At 36.7% G+C, this 26,333-nt stretch overlaps 1 protein-coding gene across 4 annotated transcripts in view; it reads right to left on the reverse strand.

The window, feature by feature from the left end:
• CADM2 (cell adhesion molecule 2) overlaps positions 1–12,682 on the reverse strand; it is a 1,288,026-nt gene extending 1,275,344 nt beyond the window's left edge. Inside the window, exon 1 of one of the 4 annotated variants that reach the window (XM_056807166.1) lies at positions 11,560–12,682. In XM_056807166.1, coding sequence (XP_056663144.1) covers positions 11,560–11,620 — 61 coding nt within the window. In that variant the 5' untranslated portion in view covers positions 11,621–12,682. The remainder of the gene's footprint in view (positions 1–11,559) is intronic. The other 3 variants (XM_056807165.1, XM_056807167.1, XM_056807164.1) reach the window with 3 other exon arrangements.
• Between the last annotated feature and the right edge of the window lie 13,651 nt (positions 12,683–26,333).

Consider the following 26,333-nt stretch of genomic DNA (forward strand, 5'->3'; position numbering starts at 1 on the left):
ATGAAACATTTCACCCTCTACAAAACTAAGAGTGACCTTTGGTTAAGTTGTGGGTTAAAGATCTCAAAGGCTACACTTTAAAACATTTCTTCACTGTTTCTACAAATGCAATGCAATTAGCTCAATGTTCTCTAAAGACGGTTTAGATAAGAAATTCTGGACAAAAATATGACTAAGAGGTTTCTAGTCTCTTTAGATAGCATTATGTTAACATGTAGCAAAAACCCAATAGGACAAAATAACAGTTTTGAATGCTACAAATTTAGAAAAAAATTTAAATTTGATCTATTAGTAATCAATTATCCACATTTAAATATGATATGTAGAGCTAGATATATCTGTATTCCTTGGGGGGGGATCTACTACATATTGTTCACATAACCTAACTTTTCTGCAAACTGTCCCTGAAATATGAATACAATTAATTTAATTACTATTTTAATTAAATACTATAGTTATATATAATATTCACATATTTTATATATATATATATATATATAATTAATGAAATACTATAGTGCAAAGAGGGGAAAAAAAGAGCCCCATATTCAGCTCTTTGCTATAAATTAGCCTCCTAAAATGGCATTGCAATGGCAGAAAAGCTGTTACTTTAGGAGAGATACATAAGACTGATGCTCTGGCTGCATTTTTTTGTCAAGCTTAGCTCTTCAAGAGCTGAAGAGACCATGTGAGAAATGGGAGAGTCTGATGAAATCCAACTTCTTAAAATGGTCGCTATCATTATTAGAATTCCAAAGTTTAGTTTGTGAGGACAGACTAGTTTCTTGAGTGTTTTTTAAAAAGATAATAATGGAGTGACTTTTAAATTCATATGATTAGACATAAACCAGGAGGACGTTTATGCTAATTGGAACATTTCAACCACAACAATAGCATCATAGAATATAAAGCAACTGGATTTTAAAATAAGAAAATATTCCCTATCATATATTTAGATAGCTTTCCTTTGTAACTGAAATTTATGTTATACACATTATCTACAGAGTGCTCAGTTTCTGAGAATTCTATTTTAATTTTTCTTAAAAATTATATAATACTTTTCTTCCTATTGCTTTCAAAACCCTCAGCAAAATTAATCAAATGTCACTTTTACAAATATGCATTCTTAAATGTGGAATCATGACTAGCATAAAAATCACCATTTACTGAATTTAAAAAGGCTAAAAAATAAATTCTGTGGAATAGCATTGCTTTAACCCCAGTTGACTGGCAGCATCAACTCAGGTTATGCAAAACAGGAACTAATCAGCCTTCTACTACACATCCTGGTAACAACAAAAGCAGGTCAAGTCTCACTAATAATCTGGCAGATCGAGGTCAGTTGATAATTCTCATGTGCTCCTGATTTTTATTCTGAAGTAATAATTAATACAACTAATACTGAAAAAAATTTAGATTTGAGTTGGCTTAGTTAACTGTCATTCAGACATTTAGAATTATATGGGAAGGTTTTACTAAGTAGAAAAAGGAATAGGGTTTTGTCTACCTAAGACTATGGATTAGAAGAAATAAATATATAAAGGATAATATATAGCAGATATGCATTGACTTCCCTGATATATAGAGAATTCACATTACTTTACATAAGACACAAATCATTATTTAGAAACACTTATGTTTTCCTAGCATTAGTTTTATTATATTGTGTATTACATACAAATGAACATTCATCAATACAAATATTTATTCTATCCAGAATATAGTATTGACATTTGGCAGATATAACCAAGATAGTTGAATATTCAGATTTAATTAAGGGGTTGTATCAAGATTAAAATATATTGGAAGAGATTAATTTGTGTATATTTGCATTGGAAAGTCAGGGGAGAGAGTAAACAATGATAATATTTCCCCCAAATTCTTCTCATTTTAATTCCTCACGAATTAAGATACAAAATGCTAAAAATAATTAATCAAGAGTAAACAGAACTAAAGAAGTTTAGTTTTCAGGTTTAAAAATTCTTTTATTTTCTATCTATGGATTTGTAAACAATGACATTTTAAAATCACTATTGAAAATAATATAATAGCTTCCCCCCAAAGCAAGAGAATGTACAAGGAGTACAAAGAATCTGAAGTATTTGCCATGTAGCACTTTACAAATACTTGCATTGCTCTAGTGTCCAGGAAAATAAATATAAGAAAAATTATAATTCATATTCGATAGTAAAACTTTCAAATACTAATGATAAAATACATGAAGATGGACTGAAGATCAAATGAACTCAAGTTTTAGTTGATCAGAAAATGCCTACCTGATAAATAAGTTAAGCATGAATACAAATACTACATGAAAAAGAACTTCCTATGGAATTTATGTTTCCTTTGGCGCCCCTTTCACCTGGTCATTGGCATTAGGTAGGTCACCAAGTGGAGGTGCATACCAGTCAAAGATTCTGGCATGCGGCTAATTCCTGACATGGTTAATCAATGAATGACATTCCTGAGTCATTCTCTGACATAGGATATACACCTTTGCCTAATTTCAGTATCAAATCATAGCAGTATGTCCTGATCATTTCAGTGTGAATGTGTTTGGGGGGATGGGACTAAAGCTAGAGCCCTGGGAAAATACATTACTTTGTTTTAAGGAGAGAAGTAAGCCATCTTTATTCAGGGTAGGCTATATTCATTTTTATGTAACTATAGAGGCAAAGAACTGGATTTAGAAATAACAGATAGAGTATTATGTATCACAATGATCAATTTCATTCCATTTTGGCAGAGTAACTTACAAGAGTAGAATGTGACTAACTGCTGTTCCCTCCACTAGCCTCATAGCTATATAATTGCCTTTAGAAACATCCCTCTCTGAATACCACCTACACATTAAGACATGACAATGAACTTACAGCCAGCACCCTGTTCTATCCCACATGATCACTGAAAAGGCTTGGAAATGAGGACACGTGCATAATTAAGGCACACAGAATTGTACAGTATATGCAACAAACTAGAGTATTATGAATTCTGGGGGTAACCGCCTAGGATTAATGTATTTTCAAAAGAAAACTTGGAAAATGGGGAGGACTCAAATACTCATCTAAATAAACCCACTCGCTGCTAAATAAGTTGATTGTTTGGCTCAACAAATGTATACCTGTGAGTACATTTATATGCAGAAATATGAGGGGAAAGAAGACTTTGGCTGAAAACCCTTCACTTGACAAAATATAGCAGAACCTAATGAAAAGAGACAACACATAGATATGACGAAGGGAGGGCATTACAATGTTCTGAAAGGGTTAAATGGTAGCAGTGATTTCCTATTAGAAAAGGATTATGTAACAACAGGGAAATACTCAGCAGAGCATATGCTAATGGAGTCTGCTTGGCCAAGCTTTTCTGTTTGTTTGGCTGGCAAAGGAAAATTCTTGCACTCCTCTTTTCCCCCCTTTTTAGGAAGAGACTAAGAAAGCTGATCTTAAAAGAATAATCCTGCAGATGGTTTATAATTGGCCGAATGTCACCTTTAAATGTGTGTGTGACAGAATATAATCTGTACAAGTTATTTCAGAATTGAGTCCTTGGAAAACTTCCCTTTATTTGATTGTTCTCTATTCCCCATTATTTTCTGTGAGGTGAACCTTTTCTATTGGCAATTTATTTCATATGAAAAGGGAAGGGAGTGGAGAGAAACAGAGTTACACTGATTAGACTTCAGTTCATAAAACAGTGCAATAAGGCACTTGGCTTATATTTTCATCCTCTGTCCATTTGACTAGAATTGTATTTAGAATACCTAATGTCCTTTGGACAATCCTAGATAGCCTATTAAAGATGTAGAGGCAGAGGAACTAGAAGGGCTAACAATCAAGAAAGGTAGTCTGAAAGGAAGATTCTTACCTTAGGGGGTAAAATGCTATGGTTAATAAATGAGAATCCTATTTAAGCTATACACTGTGTGTCTAAGTGATAAAGGAGGCATTACAGGACCCCCTTGCATATTGAAATATCAACATTTCTAGCAAAGGCTCTATTTTTTACAAGAACAAAATAAGTGGCTTTATAAATTACACCAAATCAATATAACAGTTATGCGTTTAGCAGTCTGCAGCTCATCCTTGTCAGAAATGACACTCATACTCTGCTGCAGAGGTGGATATACACAAACATATATAGTTCCTCTGAGTGAATCTTCTAAGTTGTAAAGGTATTAGAGATAGTTTGATCTTAAAAGGGGACCCTCCCATATTCCAGTACACATTTAGGCACTATTCCCTGACGGTTTTACTTTACTAAAATGCACATCCAAAATTCTACTGTCTTAATTCTCGTTAAGTCATTTCCAAAGTACATCGGCTTACAGACACCAAAATATCTCTTTAATTAAGACTAAACAGGTCTCCTATCCAAGATGAATAAGGTATTTAAAAGATTTAAGTCAAACATACTGACTCATAAGTTATCTCCAATGTTGAAAATTACTGGCTTAGTATTTACTTCAAAGTAATTTAAAATATGGGAATCATTGATGGTTTGCTTTCTATACCAGATCTTTTTAGAGCCTCAGCTCTCTCTCTATTCAGGTATCAGGGAGAACAACAGAATAGATGTTCAGTTCTATTTTAGGCACAGAAATTTAAAGCAGAATTTTAATGTAGAAAGTCACTTTAATAAATATATGATTTGACTATTAAATTATGCACAAAAAACCCAAAAGTTGTATTTTACCTCCAACATATGGGAAAACTATGAAAATCCAAAAGTAATAAAAGAGTATGATATTAATCACAATACCCCATGTGTCCAAACTTAAAACAATGAAATTTAAATTTATAATCTTTGCAGGAAATTTCTAATATTTTCTAAAAATAATCATAAAATAAATTTTCTTTATGGAGGTTAATCATTGAGGATTACTTTCCTCTCTCTTCAAAATTTACTCTTTGTATGTTGTACCAAATATTGGATCCTTATTAATTAAAATCTTTAAAATAATCCAAACTTCAAATATGTGAAGTATGCTTCTGAAAGAATTTCAACATTAAATCAATTCAACATTTAGAATTTGTTAAGAAAAAATAAATTCAGAAGACAGTTGTTCTCTATAATATAAAGGACACTATTAGGTTCTCTTAGCTTGTTATCAGCCACAGAAAATAATCTATATAAAAAGTATCAAAATATTCTTCCTTTGCAAATAGTGCTTCATATATAAACTGGAAGCTCAGCTGAGTTAGTAAGCTCTGAGTGAACCAGTTAGCAAATAATAAAAACAATAACGGGAAGGTTCATAGTAATTGTTTCAATTCATGTGTAAAGCATTTAACAGTAAGTATAAACTGGTCTAATTTCCTGGAGAAAAACCAATATGCATAATTTGACATTTTTTTCTGTAGCAAATTGAAATGCAATAAAAACACTTATATAGGTAATATTGTTATTTGATGGGCTCACTCTGGCAGTCCATCCATAATGATAACTCTTAATTTGGTAAGGGACCTATTTGGTGGCTTTGTTTATATGATAAATAACATTGGCCAGAGATGAAAAATTCTCTAAGGTTTTGGCACAGCTCAAATTACATTTAATCTTTGTAAAATGTCATAAATAGCACTAAATACACAGCGTACAAATACATTAAACTGTCAGCTCCTATTTATCTGGAGGGCACTATACATGTGCAATGTGGCCGAGATGGGATAAAAAATAAAAAGGTGACCACTTCTTGTTCAGAAGGTAGATATGATAGCGTCGCATCTACAGGTGTTAGACCAAACTCTTCTTAATAAGAAAAATTAACTTGCTATTCCATTTGGTACTTATTAATCATTTTTATTGAGTTGAGCCTATGTCTTCTGGAATTTGACCCTCAAGAAAAGTTTACGTGTGCAAATTTTGCTTTATTCCTACTTCTTTTCCCTAAAATTCAAAGGAAAATACTCAGTTTTATATCTCATCCATTATTTTTAACTGTTTGATTAAGGGTTATTCTTTGTTTTCAAGCAGTTACAGAAGTGAACAGAAAAATTGTGTCCAATTCCAATCATAAATTTCACCATCATGGCACGCCATGCTTTCCTGTGTTTTCTTGGAAGCAGTATAATGAGGCATTAAATGCCATTTGCATTATCACTCAGCAGGGGGCTTTAGCATCTACAGTTCTAAGTTAATCCTGGCCCACCTCTTTACTGTAAGAATTTAGAGAAGATGCCCTTTTTAATACTACAGAATTATACTCTACAAATGCTTGACATTTCCAAATATGTTGGTGATACATTTGTCTATTTCAATATTTTAGGTTAAATTGGTAAATGTAAATGATGTTTTTCAGTTCTTCACAGTTTACTTTGTGGTTTAGGCGAATAGAGAAGTAGCCTCTGTGTTTAAAAAAAAGCACTAAAAGAAAAATATAGTGTGGTACAAAAAATAAAAAGACATTCATATTCAACCCAACAAACATTTATTCAATTCCTTTTATGCATAAAACATCAATGGGAAATAATTGGTCTTTCTCTTATTCTTTTCTTTAAAACTTAAGTTAGTGTTACAATAATGCTATGAATACCTTTTAATCAACAATTATATAGTTATTTAACAAAATTAAAATCACGTTAATAAAAAGGAAAAGGAGGAAATTTAACCATATTTTGACTAATTAAATTAAAAATCCCTACTAAGCACTGGTCACAAGGGCCAGTAGAGCAGTTCAAAAACATCAACATCTTTTGCAAACTGCTTCCAAATTCAGTCTACTGTCAATCCCATTTTGGTTTATGATTTCCCACCTCCTTCCTCTTTTAGCCAAGCTATTATAATTTAGTTGTCTGCCTTTGGCAGGGGAAGTTTTTTATAGGGAGGTTGTCAAAAACAGGACTCTTCAAAATAGGCAAAGATAATATAAACCTTCCTAATACAGAGCAAGCATTCCTCTCAATAACCCCAGGATCAAATATCAATATAATAGCAGTACTGAATAATTTTATTTCAGTATGACCCAAAGAGCTATATGAAGGGAAAAAATAGTTCAGTGGTTAAAGTGGCTCTTTCCCTTATTACATATGAAAAAACTATTATCTTTCAATGTTAATCCTTAACCACATGAATAGATGTAGATTTCTTTATTTCCAGTCTTCATCATCATTAAATTTTAAGATTGGAAGAGTATCTAGAAACTATCTTTTCCGAATCCTTTATTTTCAAAATGGTGGAACTGGTCAAGGGATGCTAAAAAAACTTCAGTTAAATTACTCAACCAGTTAGTGGCAAGAAGGATTAGGGTTCCTGTTTCCTGATGCCGCTATATCAGTCTTTTCATTACAGTACACTGACTCCAGGCTTTTCCTCATTTTGGGGGGGGGTGAAAAAAACCAACAATGCCCAACTTCTGGCATTTCATGCATCTTGTCTTGTAGAGCAAGTAGAATGCATTGGCTCTCAAGAGAGTAGTTACTAGATTCTGTCATCTTACATCCACAACCACGAGGAAAGGGAAGAGCTACATGTGAACTACAAATTAGTTGAAATTGTATTGTTTTTCATTATTTCTTCCTTAGCTACTCTATAATTATAGTTCAACTCCTGTGTGTATACACCACTAAATTTTAAAGACTGTACAGAGAGGAAGGAGGAAAGATAAGTGTTAAGGAATTCACCTAAGAAACAAACACAAAAGGTCAAGGTTATTATACTAGAGGGAGTAAGTAAGGAAACCGAGTCCTTGGTAGCTCCTTAAACAGTCAGGTTTCCTTAGGAATCACTGATATTTGGGTAAATTTTTATTTGGGGTGAGTGAGTTTGCTTATAATTATATGAACTGAGCATCTAGATTCTCCAAGGTGGACCTGAAATTGAAACTGGTCTTAGTGTGTATGTATATTTACATGAACTCAAAGAGAAAGTCTCTTTAAGAGTAACCTCAGTAAATACTAAATATTCAGGTATAGATTTCAAATTCCCTTTTACTGTGATCTTTCTCCCTTAAGTCATTTAGCCCTGCTTAGGACCTTTCATTAAGCTAAAGAGACATTGTCCACCTTTCTAATGCTCCCCATAAAGTGATTTTAATACTTGACCTAAACATACTATCTATCAAGAATGATTTTAGTGACAGTAAGTCTTTAGGCTACTCTATTCTGATGGTTAATATTAAAGCTTTGTCTTTCATTTTGTCTGTTCTCATGACCAGGAAAATGGAAATCTGTCCTGAATCTTTAAAGGAAGTTGGGTAATTTGCAAGTAGAGTGCCCTGGACGTTACTGTTAGGAGACTTTATTCTTTATGAAGTTGATCCCTAAAGGCCATATCTGAGCATAATTCTATTCTGTAATGTCCGGCAGTTTGTGAGACTTCTTTTCTCATCTTATCAGTAGTCTGTTTCCCACCACTAGCTTACCACTTCATCTATTAATAGGCCAAAAAGCCAATTTTGCTCCCTACTAGAAAGTAATTGAGTAGAGGTAAGAAACAGTGAGGGTGATGGGAAACTCAAATAAGGAGCCCTGTAATGTTCAGATAAGTCTCCCCATCAAGAGGACTGGCCTTAAGAAATATACAAAGGAATTGTAATTATAGCAAACAATAAGTCTAGCTCAAATAATATTCTAAGTCTGACCAAGCATCAAAATAAGGTTCTCTTCCCAGAACCTCTTTGCATTTGCCTAGTCATGACTATCACTCTGTAGAGGAGATTGTCTAGCAAAAAATGAGATGTTCATAGTTCCCTCTTTCCCCCCTTCATTCCCTGGACACAGAACAGATAGGGCTGAAAACTAGTGGATCTGGGTCCAGGAAATACAGCTTTCATTTTCTAATTTAATGTTGCCCTAATAAAGCCTAGTTCCAAAGGGGGTAAAGCTGAGCCCTGAAGCAAAGCTCTCAACCAAGGCTGAGACAACAGGAAAGCTGGAGCAATTTGTTTGAGCAAGAACTGACAATATCAACAAAGTGTGATGTGGCTATGGAGCAGCACTTGATAAATGTGAGGCAGCCATAAACGTGAGAAGACAATCCAATGGGGCTTTGGGTTGGTTTAATTTTTCTTCCTCCTTCTGGGTACTAATACTGATGTGCTCTAAGGCATCCCTAAGTCCACAGACTTAGTTTGGTTTGCACCCTTTGGCGTGTGCCATCTAATATTATTTATTTATTTATTTATTTATTTGAATCTGCTGCTCTTCTTTGCAGTGGTGCATTTTCCTTGACATCCCCCCAATTCAATTCTCCCCACAACTACTGTGAAAAGCACCATCACTGTTTTAATCAGTGGTTTATACACACTTAAAATAGGAGACCCCAATATTGCTCAATATTGTTTATGGAATATCTGGGTTGAGAAAGAATAAATCCTCCTCGCATGAGAGAGGGGGGGGGGAGGAAGGAAGGAAAGAAGGAAGGAAGGAAGGAAGGAAGGAAGGAAGGAAGGAAGGAAGGAAGGAAGGAAGGAAGGAAGGAAGGAAGGAAGGAAGGAAGGAAGGAAGGAAGGAAGGGGAGAGAGAGAGAGAAAGAGAGAGAGAGAGAGGAGCCAGCAGACAGTTATTTTGCAGCGCACTGAATAGACAATTCACGGGAAAATGTAGAAGGCAGAGAGGAGGCGACCCCCAGGTGCAGTCCACTGCACACATGCCCTATAATAAATAATATTCTAGCACCAGCACAGCAGCAGCTCCTTTGCAATGACGTACGGGGCCCAGCACACACAGATTGGCAGGGAAAACATATCCAGCAGTGTAAAATTTCATCGCAATCACCAAATTAACTGATTTCCCCACACACTCCTCCTGACCAAACGCAAGCGTTGGCGCACACACACAAAAGAGAAAGCTGGGAAATGCAACTTACTGAGAGGTGAAATGGGGTCTCTATGTGCATGTTTTTGCATGTATTAGCCAAACAAGTGAATGTATAAGGCACGGTGGTTGCTTCAAGTAAGGACAGGGGCAATCCAGGAATGTTCTACGCTTTCTGGGACAGAAGCACATGATGCATGTGAATACAAGTAAAGCCTGAAATCCTCCCCACAAAATTCGGTAAATCTCTCGACGAGATCGATTCCTTATTTCTGCGAGATACTGTTTGCATTTAGAAATATTTATAAACAAAATATATCCCCATCCAATATGGGGGCGGGGTGGGGGGTTGCATTTAAAGAACTTGGTGAAGGAGGCTTCATTGACCTCATTTAAATCCTCCAAAGGCCGCGGGGGTGGCAAGTCCGCGCGTTCCCAGTGCCTCACTTTCAAATTCCTTTACCCAGGGGCAAATACATTCAGTCAACTTGTCGGTTTCCCCATCAATACAATATGGGCTGTGGCGGCTGAAGATTCGCCCAGAAATCTCGAGGAACCTGGCTGGAAAGATTTCTCCAGCAGCATCCCTTCACCTCCATCCTCCCTATACCGCACACTAAAGCCACATCCCTACACTACCCTCACAGCACCACATCTTACCCATTGCAGCCCCTCCCCCGCCCCAAAGCGCCCTCTCTCAATGGACTACTCCTCTAGGCATGGCCATTTATTTTATAATCAGCACTTCCTTCCCTGACTCGACACCCCTCCTCTCTTCAAAAGAAGGTCTAGAGAGAGTGCATCACAATTCCCTGGTCACCCCACATCCAAATCCAATGATTTGCATAATAACAGCATTTTGTGCAGTTCCAGCCACTACAGCCGGCCGGCCGCAGTGGTTGCTAGATTTCACTAGAAAAGATAATATTAATTAAGGAAAGAGGAGGGGAGGAGGGGGCCAAGAGGTAGGGAATGCTCAAGAAAATCCCCGGACAGTAAAGTAACTGCTCGAATGAATATTTCTATTTCTTCAAAAATGGAAAGGAGAGAGGATGATTTTTAAAAGTCATCTGTTGATAAAGTAGGCTCGGGGATGGATCTACGTAAACCTACCCCCTTTCAAGAAAAAAAAAAAAAGCAAATCCGTCTCCTCTCTGTTCCTAGGTGAATGACACGTCTTACAACACATTTCCCCCCCGGGGATGTTATTGCAATGCACACGGTGCTGCTGCTGCTGTTCTCGCCGTCTCTGTCGCTCTCTCCCAGGCTCACACACTTTTAAAAGACACACTGATACCATGGTAGGCAGAAGAGGGAGGAAGATGGAAAAGGCAGCTCGAAAGGGGGAGGCTAAAGGAGATGACTGAAGGTGGAAAGGGGAAGTGAGAAGGTTGAGGAGAGGTGGTGTGGCAGAGGTGGGGAAGGAGGGAGGGAGGGAGGGAGGTCAGTGAGAAGGAGAAGTTTCTAACCAAAAAGCCCAGGGGGTCGAGGAAGGGGAGGCGTGAAAGAGTAAGAGGAATGCTCAGGTGAATGAAAGGGGGAAAGGTGCAAAGAGTAAGGAGCCACAATGCTGGGAGGGAGGGAAGATCTGAGATTAGGATATATAGGGGAGGTACTGGTGCAAACTGCCACTGCCCCCTGCTGCACAAGGGAGTTTGTAGGGTGGGGTGGGGGCAGTGGGGTGGGGGATGGAACAATTCGGGGGAGGGGGCGGCGGAGGAGAATGGAAAAGCAGGGTGGAGTGAAGTGGGGATGGTGGGGGAAATGGAAGTGAAGTTGATGCTCCTCGCGGTGGGGCGGGGATTACCTTGTAGCAGAAGCCCGCAGACACTGTAGAAGCGGAGAACGGCGCTTCGTTTCCAAATCATGATCCCCTCTCTAAAGGGCTTGGGAGGGGGTAAGGGGAGGACAGGAGGTGTTGGTGAAGGGGGCACAAAAGTGAAAAGCTCCTCTGGTTCCCTTCTCCCGGTCCAGGACCAGCCGCCACCGCCGCTGCAGTGCTTGAACCCCGGGGAAAGGATCAGCAGCAGCAGCAGCAGCAGCAGCAGCAACAGCAGCAGCAGCAGCGGCAGCAGCAACAGCAGTAGTGAAGCACCAGCAGGATGGGAATTTCAATGGGTGAAATAGTTTCTTCTCTTCCTCCACCACCTTCTCCTGTTGGTGCAGCCTCAGCAGCGCCTCTTTTCAACCAGGGGTTCAGTGTTGCCTTTCCAATTGGGGTGCAGGGGAAGTCCCAGAGCTGGGGCTGTCAGAGCAGGTGGTGCAGGGATTCCGAGATGTGGGGGAAGATGAGGGCGAGGGCTGCAAGGAACCAGCAGATAGGTCAGACTCGGGAAAGGGAAACAGGAGAGAGAAGCAGCAGAAAGCCAGCAGCCGCCCGCCGCTGTCACTGGCTCTGTCCCTGGGTCCACGCAAGGAGGCAGCAGTGGGGCCGGTGGTGGTGGTGGAGGCGGCGGCGGCGGCGGCGGCGGCGGAGGTGGCGGTGGCTGTGGCTGTGGCGGTGGCGGCAGTGGCGGTGGAGACGGCGGCGGCGGCGGCGGCGGCAGCAGCAGCAGCAGCAGCAGCAGCAGCTCAGGAGATGCTCAGGCTCCAGCAATAGCGGCAGCGGCAGCAGCCCTTGCTTTCTGCCAGTCTCTGTCTCTGTGTGTCTCTCTCTCTCTTATCCAGCACCAGACACAAGGGCAAGCACAGCTCTGAGGAAACCCCGCCCCCACCCTTGCTCAGGATAGACACCGCCCCCTGGCCAATAGGAACCCACCCACCCACCCAATTTGGCCAATAGGTGAGCTGTATGGGTGGAGCCAGGCGCCGGGAAAAACAAACAGGCGTCTCAAGGACCCTTCGGGCGAGAAGACACTAAAGCCTTCTCCCCAACCCCAACCCTACGGCCCCTTACCCCGCCCGACTCTTTACCAACCATCTTCAGAGACAGCCCGCCCCACAGCTGGATGAGAGAAAGCCACTCTGACTAATCAGAGTTCCGCACTGAGGGAGGATCCAGCCAATCGTCGCCGCGAGAGGGCGGGGTTGGTCTTGTCCTTACCAGGTTCTGGAATCTGCAGCACCCGGGCAAGGGCTTGGGTGCGAAGCTCCTACGCACATTTGGCTTCCTAAAGCAGATGGTGACTGCACCTGTCCCCTGCAGCTACAGTTGTATTCTAGACTCTGAGGCTACAAAACGCCCCGGGGAATAGTAGAGAAGGAGGGGGAGTTGAAAAGGATTGAATTAAGAAGACTTACTGATCTTCGAGAACTTCGGAAGGGTCGAAGTAAAAGTTGGAGGGGAAGGTGTGGATCGATTTTCCGTCGATGAGAATTGTTTGGGTTTAATAGATTAGAAATGGATATAAAGTATGATCATGGATCTGAGTTAGGGAAGATGGCGCGTTGTGTGTGCAGCCCACGCATTTAAAAGGGTTTAGCAGTGGGGGGAAAAAAGTTGAATTCCTACGAGTATCTCATGTAGGAAATTAATATCAAGAGAACTGGGAAGCTGGGGGGGGGGGGGAGACATCAAAATAAGGATGCTTATACAAATATTGGGACAACCACAAAGAAGTGTCTCAATTATTGCATTATTTATGTTTCTAAGTGAATTTCCAGCAGGGTAAGCAATTTTCCTTGGAGCAATTGATACATAGAGGTGACATTTTAAAAAGCATCAGACAAAGTTTGGATCATTGAGTGAGTTTCTCGATTCAAACAAACAAAAAAACTTTCCACTTTGACTGAAAAATAGTAACTGTAAAACAAGTCGACAAAGATGGAAAGGAAAGGCAGAATCAGTGTTGAGAACCATCTTACATTGTGATTGGATTCTTACTATCACTTCAGTCTCAATCTATGTCTTACAAATCACCAATTGTGTTTTCCTTTCTCCCCAAACCTCCTCCAAGCTTAATAAAAAATGCACATAGTTAAATTGTAAGACTTTAAAAGAAAAAATGGTAATATGTTGGAATTAGGGTACGTTTTAGTAACATAAAGGATATTTTTTAATCTTTTGAAAACTGGGTTTTTTAATTATTCTTTTTTTCAGTTGTCAAGCTTTCTAAAAGAAAAATGAAAAACCCTATAACAAATCTGAAAAACACCACAAAACAGATCCTCATTAACGTTAGTTTTCTACGACAAAAAGATGCGTCCCATTCTCTATATTTAGTCCATAGCCGCTATGTCAGGAGGTAGGTAGCATCCATCCCTCAGAATTATGAGTGATACGTTGAATTGTCTTTCAAAATCGTACATTTTCAGAAATTGTTGCTAAATTGTTCTTCTATTTCTTTAAACTTCATTTTGCATTAGATCATACAAGTCTTCCCCAGTTTCCTTGAAAACTGCCTTCTTCATCATTTGTTTTATGACAATGCTATCCCATTATATTGTTATGCCATAATTGTTTCAACTATCCCCAGTTGTTGGGGATAAGTTGGATAATGTTGGATAAGTCCTTATTTTTTATTATTACAAAAAACTGCATTTTGGTACATATTGGGCATTTACCTCTTTAATAACTTTAAAGCATGAACCAAATAGAAGCATTACTAGATGAAATAATATACATAGTTTAGTAACTTTAGGCCATAGTTACAGATTAACAAAATGCTTAGATTATTTTAATTTATTCAAAATCTCTACATTTGAACTGAATAGTTACAAAAACTTATTAAAGATACATGAAAAAATATTCTGAATTGAATCAGAAATTGAGTTAGAAGAGACTTCAGATGTGAATTCATCCAGCCTATGCCTGACAAAGAATTCCTTCCACAACACTGATAATATGTTGTCATTGGGCCTCTCCTTAGAGACTTCCACTGAAGGAAAATCCCTTCTTTCCTATTCTACTTTTAAATAACTGGTTTGGAATAGGTTTTGTCTTTATAATTACATCATAATTCTACCTCTCAAAGACTAAGTTTACTTTTATTTTATTTTTATTTATTTATTCATTCAGTTGTTTATTTACTTAAAAACACTTACCTTCCCTCTTGGAATCAATACTGTGTATTGGTTCCAAGGCAGAAGAGCCATAAGGGCTAGGCAATGGGGGAGTTAAGTGACTTGCCCAGAGTCACTCAGCTGGGAAGTGTCTGAGGTCAAATTTGAATGTAGGACCTCCCATCTCTAGGCCTGGCTCTCCATCCACTGAGCTACGCAGCTGACCCCTAAGTTTACTTTTAAACTGAGTTGATTCACAATAATTTAATTTGGGAAAATGAATTTCAGGGCCTAATGAAAATGGAGACATAAATGGAACAAAATCTCATTGTTCTGAAAACATTGATTCTCATTCTTAATACTAGCCAGGATTTTAAATTGGACATCAGCCTGCAGGTGGTATAAACCATTGATCCAAATATTATACAGTAATATTAATCACCTTTAAATGTATTATTTTATTCTGAGATTCTGTGATTCTTTGAACATTTCAATAGCTTTCCCAAAATCAAGGCACCAGTACTTGAAAAGATACATAACCAATTTCATTGTTGGTTGATAGTGCCAAAATATGGAGGAAGAAAAAAAAATCACAGGACTTCAATATATTAGAAAGCTCAAATTCAGTAGTTCTGGATTATAGATTTATACACGAATGGTACATTTCAGATCCTCTTGTTCCACTCTCATTTTCACAGATTAATAAACAGAAGTCCAGATAAATTAAATGACTTTCCAAAGGTCACAAATCTAATAAATAGCAGAGTTAGGACTCAAACCCAGATCATCTGATTCTTAAATGGAGCACCATTTGTATTGCACCAGGCATCCTCACTACTAATCATAAAAGTACCAAGAAAAGGCTTGCTGTTCATTCTGATTCCTATAATGAAGAATGTTTCTCTATTTCATTTTATTTTGAAATTATATTATGTAGTGTTGAAAAACATCTGAAGGTGTTTTCCAAAACCACTCTCAGAAATATGATTATGTCTTAATGATTCAAGATAAATAATTGACATCCTTTCTTCTATAAGGTCACATCTGATGAATGCATGAAATGATACTTTAAAATCTGTTCATTTATTTAAGCTCCCTTGTCATTAAGAAATATAGTATAGAGACAATATAAAATATTTAGGAATCTATCTGCAAAGACAAAGGAATTATATGAACACAACTACAAAACATTTTTCATACAATTAAAACAAGATCTAAATAACTGGAAAATCATTAATTGCTCATGGGTAGGATGAGCTAACATAATAAAAATGACAATCTTACCCAAATTAATCTACTTATTCAGTGCCATACGTATCAAAATACAAAAAAAAAACCACCTGTTTTTATAGAATTAGGAAAAAATTATAATAAAGTTCACCTGGAAGAACAAAAGATCAAGAATATTAAGAGAAATAATGAAAAAAAAAGTGAAGGATGGGGGCTTAGTAGTACCATATCTTAAACTTAAACTTAAAGCTGTGGTTATCAAAACAATATGGTACTGACTAAGAGACAGAAGGGTGCACCAATGGAATAGATAAAGGGTAAATGACCTCAGCAAGCTAGTTTTCAATAAACCCAATCCCAGCTTTGGGGACAAGAACTCACTATCCGACAAAAACTGCTGGGGAAATTGAAAAACAGTATGGAAAAAAATTAGGTTTAGATCAGCATTTTATACCCTATACCAAGATAAATTCAAAATGGATAAATGTATGAAGAGTAAAATCATAAATAAATTAGGTGAATATAGAATAGTATACCTGTCAGATTGGTGGGAAAGGAAGGAAAATTTAAGACCAAGCAAGAGATAGAGAGCATTACAAAATGTAAAATGAATGATTTGATTATATCAAATTTAAAAGGTTTTATACAAACAAAACCAATGCAACCAAAATTAGAAAAAAATCAACAAACTGGATAAACAATTTTATAACAGAACTCTCTGACGAAGATTTAATTTCCCAAATATATAAGTAACTAAGTCAAATTTACAAAAAAATTAAGTCCTTCCCCAATCAACAAATGGTCAAAGAACATGAATAGGCAGTTTTCACATGAAGAAATCAAAACTATGAATAAGTACATGAAAAAATGTTTTATATCCCTCCTGATAAGAGAAATGCAAATTAAAACAACATTGAGGTACCACCTGATACCTATCAGACTGGCCAATCTATGTTGCAGCAAAGGAAAGTGATAAATATTGGAGGGGATGTGGCAAAATTGGGGCATTATGGCATTGCTGGTAGAGTTGTAAATTGATCCAACCATTCTGGAGGGCAATTTAGAATTTTGTGGAAAGGGCTGTAAAAAACTGCCTGCCCTTTGATCCAGCCATACCACTGCTGGGTTTGTACCCTAAGAGATAATAGGGAAAAATACTTGTACAAAATTATGTATAGACATGCTCTTTGTGATGGCAAAAAAAAATGGAAAATGAGGGGGTGTCCATTGATTGGGGAATGACTGAACAAATTGTGGTATCTGATGGTGATGGAATACTACTGTGCTTAAAGGAATGATGAAGTGGAGGAATTCCATGGGAACTGGACTGACCTCCATGAACTGATGCAGAGTGAAAGGAGCAGAACCAGGAGAACATTGTACACAGAGACTGATACATTGTGGTACAATCAAATGAAATGGACTTCTCTACTAGGCAGTCATGCAATGACCCAGGACAATCCAGAGGAACTTATGAGAATGAATGCTATCCACATCCAGAGAAAGAACCGTGGGAACAGAAATGCAGAAGAAAAACGTAGGATAGATTATGGGGTTTAATGGAGATATGATTGGTGTTTTGATGTTAAAAGATAACTCTATTGAAAATATGAATAACATGGAAATAGGTTTTGAGCATGTATAACCCAGTGGAATTACTTGTCTACTCTGGGAGGGGAGAGGACAGAAGAGTGGGAAAAACCATGAATCATGTAAACATGGAAAATATTCTAAATAAAATATATATACACACACATATATATAATATAGGAGAATATAAGATATTGTAGTAGCGTAGGCAAATGTCATAGATTCAGAAATCTATGAGGTATAACACAATGTTACCTAGGTCATTTGGGAAGGCTTAATTAGAATTGTGTCAAACCTATATGAGAAACATAGAAAGAAACCCATTAAAATACTCAGACAAAAATGCTCTTTAGTTATCCTGTCCCTCTACAACAGGTTATAGCTTTCTTCCTTTAACCTACTTTCTATCTCTTCTATGTTCTTTCCTGCAACATAATAAATCCTGAGGGCAACTAGTGAAGGGCCTTTAATTCCATGTTATTTTAGAAATGGAGGACAATAAAAAAATTTAAAATAATAATATTAGGCAGAAGGCACCAGCAGCAAGGGTAGAACCTGATTCTCAAACCCCTTCTGAGTATGTGCGCTCTGCTTAGGAGGGGAAACAAAGTTTTAGTCCCCCAGAATTGATGAATGGAGGATAGAAGATATACATTGAATGTAAGGGTCAAGGAAACATGAAGTGCTTTAAAAAATTTTTAATATATTTTAGATATTACCTAGTAAAATAATCTTCATTTTATAAATTATGAAACTCAATCCCAAAAAATTTAAGTCATTTACCCATCATTACATAGCTAGTCAATCATAGCCATGGCTGGAATCCAAGGTTCCCTAAGACTAGACCAGATCTGATGATAGGGATGACGTCATGTTAACACAATTATAATTATTTCTTATATTTTTATGCACTAGACAACATTATTGTGAATAATGTGTCATCTACCATGAGAGATATGGGCATCATGGTTTGCCTAAAAATAGTAGAGATCATAGTTTGTTAATTCTTACAGGGAAATAAGTAATGTATTTTAAATGTTAGATGAAAAGTTAATCATCATACTGAGAGATCCTCAATAAAGTTGTGAAAAATATATATTTAATAAAATGAAACAAATAAAAATGAAACCTCTAGCTATTCAATATGAAACAAAAATTCAGTACTATATTGGTATTGCTTGCATTATTACAGTTTCATCTCAGCTAGTCATCCATCTGATCCCAGTCATTCCATCCAGCCACCAATACTGAGCATCTTGGCTTCAGCTTACAACCAAATAAATAAACAATAAATAAATATATATATATATATATATATATGTATCCTCTCTTACGAATTTTTCCCTTTTCCCAGGGGACAGTCATCAAATGAATAGCATGGCTGCTTCTCAGGAGGGTATGATAGATGACACTGGAGGCTACATTTATCATTCTTGTAACTATTCAGATCAAAATTCACTTCCTTAAATATAATTCCCAAATACATATTATCTCACCCTATTAGAATGAAAAAGTCTATTAAAAGTGAATCACTTATGTATTTATATCTACACTATCTAGAATAATATCTAGTTTTGTCATAATCTCTAGCTCAGTGAACTGTAGAAGATGGTTAGTTAATGCTTCTTCCTTCCTTCATTGAAGATATCAGGGTACATATTTACTCTACAACAAAATGAAATAAGATGAAATAGCAATGAAATGTCATGTAAGCAGTAATGTGATCTTACTCTCATAAATTTTGCTAGGAGACATTGCCAAACTTAATTTTAACTTGATTCCAATAAACAAACTTATTGTGGTCTAGCTGCCCATACCAAGTTGTCTTCTTCCTCTCTGTTTAAAATATGAACTGGGTTGTTTTCTTCTTGGCTGCCCAATTTAATACAAAGAATAAAATTTCTTCAGATATTTGTATGTTATATAATTATTTTAAGTGATAAGGAATACTGTATAGAGTCACCATATACTACATTGGAAACTACTAGTAGCTAAAGTCACCAAATTACAGATAGTTAGGAGTATAGAATTGCAATTAATTAGGGTTACTCTGCCTAATAAGTGGACTGCATTCCAAAATTCCACTTGATATTGTTGTTGCAATACCTCGGTTGTCTGAAATTTGATAAGTAATTTTTCTACACATACACAAACAAAAAAATTATACATACTTGTTTGCTTCCTAGGACATTCTTCTGAAGGCTTTTTTCCTTAACCCATAACATTTGAAATGAATGGATATAATAGTAGAAGTGCCTATATATAGCTTTAATTTGTACATCACATTGTGAATTACAAAATACCATAATGACAACAATTTTGCAAGGGAGTGTAAAAAATAGACTCAAACTCTGGACTTCAATCCCCATAAGCCCTTGTTCCACTTCCCCAGAATGCCTTGTAATCTCACCTGGGCCGAGATCGAGAGAGGATTTAACCTTATGGCAAAGGTTTTTGGGTCTCTTTTTTTGGACTTCCATTTTGGAGCAGATGTGGCTCTTTCCATAATGTAGGTGAGGTCTTGTCTAGGCCTCTGGCCTAGGCACGTTTTCCTTATCCTGTATTTTCTTTAATCCTTAATCCTTAATAAACCTCTAAAAAAATATAATACTCCTTGCAGAGAGAAACTAATTTCTACCTGCCTCAGGCTCCCCTAAATTTTAATCTTTACAGTTGGCAACCACGAAGGGATGCTCATTTTTGGAGACTTAGAGGGATACAAATGCCCTGAGATTAACTGCCCAACTTCCATTCACATGTGGGAAGGTTGTGGTTTATAAAATGTATTTCACTTCATGACCTGAACCCAGGAGACAAGGTGTATATTAAAAATTTCCAGCGTACTGGAGCAACTCAGCCTTCCTGGGAAGGACCATTCCAAATATTGTTAACTATTCCAACATCTATAAAGGTTGGAGAAAAGGACTCTTGCATTCATTGCTCACATGTAAAGAGAGCATTTTCTGCTGAGACTGATTGACTGTATCCTATCACATGCATTGAAGATAATAATCCATTGACAAGTGGATGCTGTTTTTCAAAAACACACCGAATTCCTGATTTTTTCTTCTCTTTTCCTTATTTTTTTATTATTGCTTTTCTTTTTGAATATTTGAATTTTTTCCCCTTTCCTCATTTCTTGTACAAAAGGTACATACAATTAATTTTTTTCTTTCTCTCTCTGAAGTAATATAAGTTTAAATATACATATCCAAACAGCTTTAGACTGTGGGAACCTGCCATTTATTGATAAAATGTTATGGGACTATGGTTAATGTTTGTGTCTGATTCCAGGAAAAGGGATAAAAACAAGGAGCACAGACTTTACCTGAATAGTGCCAAAAGAGCACACAGGAAATACTAATGAAGACTAGCGGTTACTGTGTTTAACATGTTGTTACGACATAGGCTTTCCTTGTGTCCACACTCACTCTGAAGACACTCACAGACAACTATCCCCGGAAACCTTGGCTCTATAATCTGGTCCCCTTTTCTGTCTTTCATAGTGTGGTACCTTTCTATAGTCCTGGCTATTGACTAGGTAAATGCATCATTGCTTAGATCATTTTGATTGGGTCTTGATTCAAGGACCAGTTATAGATTTATTTTTCTTTTCACTTGGAATTTTTACACATAAGACTTTGATAGTCTATATTTTCATCCAGAATTTTTTCTTTTCTTTTTGATTTTTCTGATATCTTTTTAATATCTCTTACCAATTGATTCATATACCTCATACCTCAGCCATGCATCCCTAAGTAATTCTGTATTTGTCAATCACCCTCTTAACGGGGGGAATGTAAAAAATATTATTATTTTAAATTGCAAAGTTTAAATTCCTTTTGAGAAGAATTTTAGGTAAAAAAAGAAGCTACCTCTCTGAATCCAGAACTGAACTGTTGGAGAAGCCACCATGAAGAAGCCTCCAGACCACAAGCTGCACAAAAATGAACTTTGGGTGTAGTTAATTGAACATTTATTTGTATGTATACTTTTATGCCAACGGGGACTGCCCTCTAACCGGCTTTCTGTCAATGCGTCCAGTAATTATTGGTTTTGTTCTTTTTTTTTCTTATCCTCAAATTATTGTAATGTTTAAGTTGATTATGTTTTCATGATCCTTTTTGGGGAAACTTGTCTCCCCAATAACGATCAAACGAGGGATTGTAAAAAATAGACTCAAACTCTGGACTTCAATCCCCACAAGCCCGTGCTCCACTTCCCCAGAATGCCTTGTAATCTCACCTGGGCCAAGATCGAGAGAGGATTTAACCTGATGGCAAAGGTTTTTGGGTCTCTTTCTTGGACTTCCATTTTGGAGCAGATGTGGCTCTTTCCATAATGTATGTGAGGTCTTGTCTAGGCCTCTGGCCTAGGCACGTTTTCCTTATCCTGTATTTTCTTTAATCCTTAATAAACTTCTAAAAAAATATAATACTCCTTGCAGAGAGAAACTAATTTCTACCTGCCTCAGTCTCTCCTAAATTTTAATATTTACAGTAGTAATGTATTAATATTCCCAAACTAAGAAAGGGAGGGTGAAAACTGGAGTGGAAAAAGAAAGAACTGACACATAATAGAAAATTATTAATAGGAATGGAAGAGTAGGAGTTGAAAATAATGTATAAATCTGGAAGAGTACTAAGCAACATTCTTGAACTTTGATTTATTTATCATTCTTTTCTTTTGCTGCTTTCCTTTTTCTTCTGCCTAACCTGTAATTTTATCTCTTCAACAGATTGTGGTCAAGATTAAAATTGGGCAGAGGAGCGAAGGTTGAGGATCTAACTGGGATCTATAACTTTAAAATAATGCTGCAAAGAAAAGCTTGGTGTGGCATCCCCATCAATATGTAAAATAAAAATACTGGAAAACTTATTCTTAGCCAAACTAGCTTTATTATGAAAGCTGTAAATCAGAAAGTAAGGGTCTTGAGATCCTCCCAACATGATCTGAAACCCCAAGCTTTATCACCTAACAGGAATTTATGCTTTATGTAAGAGAGCCAGATTACATAAATTCGCTCCATAAGAAGTCTGCCAAACTGGACCTTCTTTCCCTTTGTGGGGTATCTTGAAAGGTAGAGCAGCCCATCCTTTCTAAAAGGCAAGTTAATAACAAAAATATGGTACTTATTCCAAAGCCAGGTGGATCAAAAACAGAGAAAGAAAACTATAGACCAATCTCCCTAATGAACATAGATGCAAAAATCTTAAATAGAATACTAGCAAAAAGACTCCAGCAAGTGATCATGAGGTTTATTCATTATGATCAGGTGGGATTTATATCAGGAATTCAAGGATGGTTCAATATTAGGAAAACCATTGTAAGGGGAAATGGGGTTATTTTTAAAGGTTTGGACTTGATTATTTAAGCGTGTGATCACCAGGGATTTTATTAATTCCAAAGAGATTTTATTCATAATTTATTTACAAAATGTAGAAAGAGTGAAACAAGAAATCAGAGAGATGATAAGGTAAGATATCTAGCCTGATCACTAAGTAATTTACTCCCAGTCCCTACAGGCAAGGAGAATTAGTTTCAGCCAGCCTTGGCAAAACTGAGGAACTGGGAAGTATCTCTCAAGAGTAGGTCTCTCCAGGGGAGAGTTTTTTTTTTTTTTCAGAAAAATCCAGCAGTTAAGAGTTAGCCTTTTACTGACTACTTATCAATCCGGTCAGCAGATTCTTGACACAATACAACACTCATTCCTATTGAAAACACTAGAAAGTATAGGAATAGAAGGGCCTTTCCTAAAAATAATAAACAATACATATCTAAAACCATCAAGAAGCATCATCTGCAATGGTGATAAATTAGAAGCCTTCCCAATAAGATCAGGAGTGAAATAAGGATGCCCATTATCACCACTATTATTTAACTTTGTACTAGAAACACTAGCAGTAGCAATTGGAGAAGAAAAAGAAATCAAAGGCATTAAAATAGGCAATGAGGAGACCAAGCTATCACTCTTTGTAGATGATATGATGGTCTACTTAAAGACTCCTAGAGAATCAATTAAAAAGCTAGTGGAAATAATCAACAACTTTAGCAAAGTAGCAGGATACAAAATAAACTCACATAAGTCATTAGCATTTCTATATAGTTTCAAAACATCTCAGTAGCTAGAGTTAGGAGAGAAATTCCATTTAAAATCATTCCAGACAATGTAAAATACTTAGGAATCTATCTGCCAAGACAAACTCAGGGACACAACTACCAAACACTTTCTATACAACTAAAACTAGATCTAAATAATTGGAAAAAAAACAGTAATTGCTCATGGGTAGGAAAAGTTAACATAATAAAAATTATAATCCTACCCAAAATAATTTACTTATTTAGTGCCATACCTATCAAACTACTAACAAACTTTTTTACTGAATTAGAAAAAAACAATAACAAAGTTCATTTGGAAGAACAAAAGATCAAGAATATCAAGGGAAATAATGAAAAAAATGTAAAGGAAGGTGGCATAGCAGTACCAGATCTTAACCTGTACTATAAAGCAGTGGTCATCAAAACCATATGGTACTGCCTAAGAGATAGGAGAGAGGATCAGTGGAATAGACTTGAGGTAAGTGACCTCAGCAAGACAGTATATGAGAAACCCAAAGACCCCAGCTTTTGGGACAAAAATCCACTATTTGACAAAAACTGCTGGGAAAATTGGAAAATAGTATGGGAGAGATTAGGTTTAGATCAACATCTCACACCTTACACCAAGATAAACTCAAAATGGGTGAATGACTTGAATATAAAGAAAGAAACTATAAGTAAAATATATGAACACAGAATAGTATACTTGTCAGATTCTTGAGAAAGGAAAGATTTTAAGACCAAGCAAGAGTTAGAAAAAAATTACAAAATCTAAAATAAAGAATTTTGATTTCATTAAATTAAAAAGGTTTTGTAGAAACAAAACCAATGCAACCAAAATTAGAAGGGAACCAACAAATTGGGGAAAAATCTGTATAAAAAACTTCTGACAAAGGTCTAATTACTCAAATTTATATGGAGTCAAATCAATTTGTACAAAAAAAAAAAGCAAGCCATTCCCCAATTGATAAATAGGCAAGGGACATGAATAGGCAATTTTCAGATGAAGAAATCAAAACTATTAATAAGCACATAAATGTGTTCTAAATCTATTATAATAAAAAAATGCAAAATAACTCTGAGGTACTACCTCATACCCTAGCAGATTGGCTAATATGAAAGAAAAGGAAAGTAACAAATGTTGGAGGGGATTTGGCAAAATTGGGACATTAATGCATTAATGGTGGTGTTGTGAATTAATCCAACCATTCTGGTAGGCAATTTGGAACTATACCCAAAGGGTGCTAAAAGATTGTCTGCCCTTTGATCCAGTCATAGCTGGATCAAAGATAATAAGGAAAAAGACTTGTATATGAATATTCATAGCCACACTCCTAGTAGTGGAAAAAATAGAAAATGAGGGGATGCCCTCCAATTGGGTAATGGCTGAACAAATTATGATATATGTTGGTGATGGAATAATATTGTGCCCAAAGGAATAATGAATTGGAGGAATTCCATGTGAACTGGAATGACCTCTAGCAATTGACGCAGAGTGAAAGGAGCAGAACCAGGAGAACAATCAAATGTAATGGACTTCTTTACTAGTAGAAATGCAATGATCCAGAACAATTCAGAGGGACTTATGAGAAAGAACGCTAACTACATTCAGAGGAAGAACTATGGGAAAAGAAAGAAGAAAAACAACTGCTTGATCACATGGGTCAATGGGGATATGTTTGGGAATATAGATTCTAAATGATCATCCTAGTGCAAATACCAATAATATAGAAATGGGTCTTGATCATGCAAAACTTAGTGGAATTGCACTTTGGCTATGAGAGGGGATGGGGTAAGGGGAGGGAAAGAACATGATTCTTGTAACCATGGAAAAATATTCTAAATTAACTAAATAATTTTTTTAAAAAGAGTCCAGTAAGAAAGAAAAATAAAGGCAAGTTACACAGTCTCTGTTCCATATATGTTGATTTGAAGACAGCCAAGGTCATTCTGTAGCTAAATGAGATAATATGACTCCAGAATCTAAAAAACTCAATATATTCTAGGATGCTAAAAACATGCAGAAACTTACCTAGGCAAGATACTGCAGGGATTTTTTCATATTATTTTTATTCATACTAGGATTATTGATTATTGATTTAGGATTCTCATATAAGGCTACTCAATCAATAATACGTGAGATCATTACTTGCAAGTTATCACTAAAATACTGATTATTTAATGGAAGTATGTGCAGAGGATATATAGCTATAAAGAGACATTAAACAAGGAATAGAAAATGAATTTATTTCATTAAATTATCCTTTACACACAACAATAGCAAAAGGTCACAGGGAGACATTTTTCTAGCCAAATACAAATAGGTGATCTGCTGGAAAAGTCTGAAGCACTATGGTAAGGGCAGGTGTGATGTGGTCACGTTGGAGGAAGAGAGAACAGCAGCAACTTCAGGAGATATCATCTAAGAGACAATAAGGAAGTTGTACAATTGGTCAGAAAGAGATTAGGGGAGATCCTTTGCTGGCCCTACATTCAGCTGACAGTGATTGGTGACTATACTGACAATAAGCAATTGTGTGATTCCAAGGAAGTTCCAGTGCTCACAATTGGTCACCATGGGGTAGAGGCCCTGGTCACAATTCTAGGGCCAAGGAAAACACTAATACTTGGGACTGCAGCAGTGGCCCTTCCTAGATGAAGACCACAGTGAGGAGCAAGAAAATATTAAGTACAACTTTCTCAGGATCATACTGTCTTGGA

This window comes from Monodelphis domestica, chromosome 8 (genome assembly GCF_027887165.1).
Source record: "Monodelphis domestica isolate mMonDom1 chromosome 8, mMonDom1.pri, whole genome shotgun sequence".
In the NCBI taxonomy this organism is placed as follows: domain Eukaryota; kingdom Metazoa; phylum Chordata; class Mammalia; order Didelphimorphia; family Didelphidae; genus Monodelphis; species Monodelphis domestica.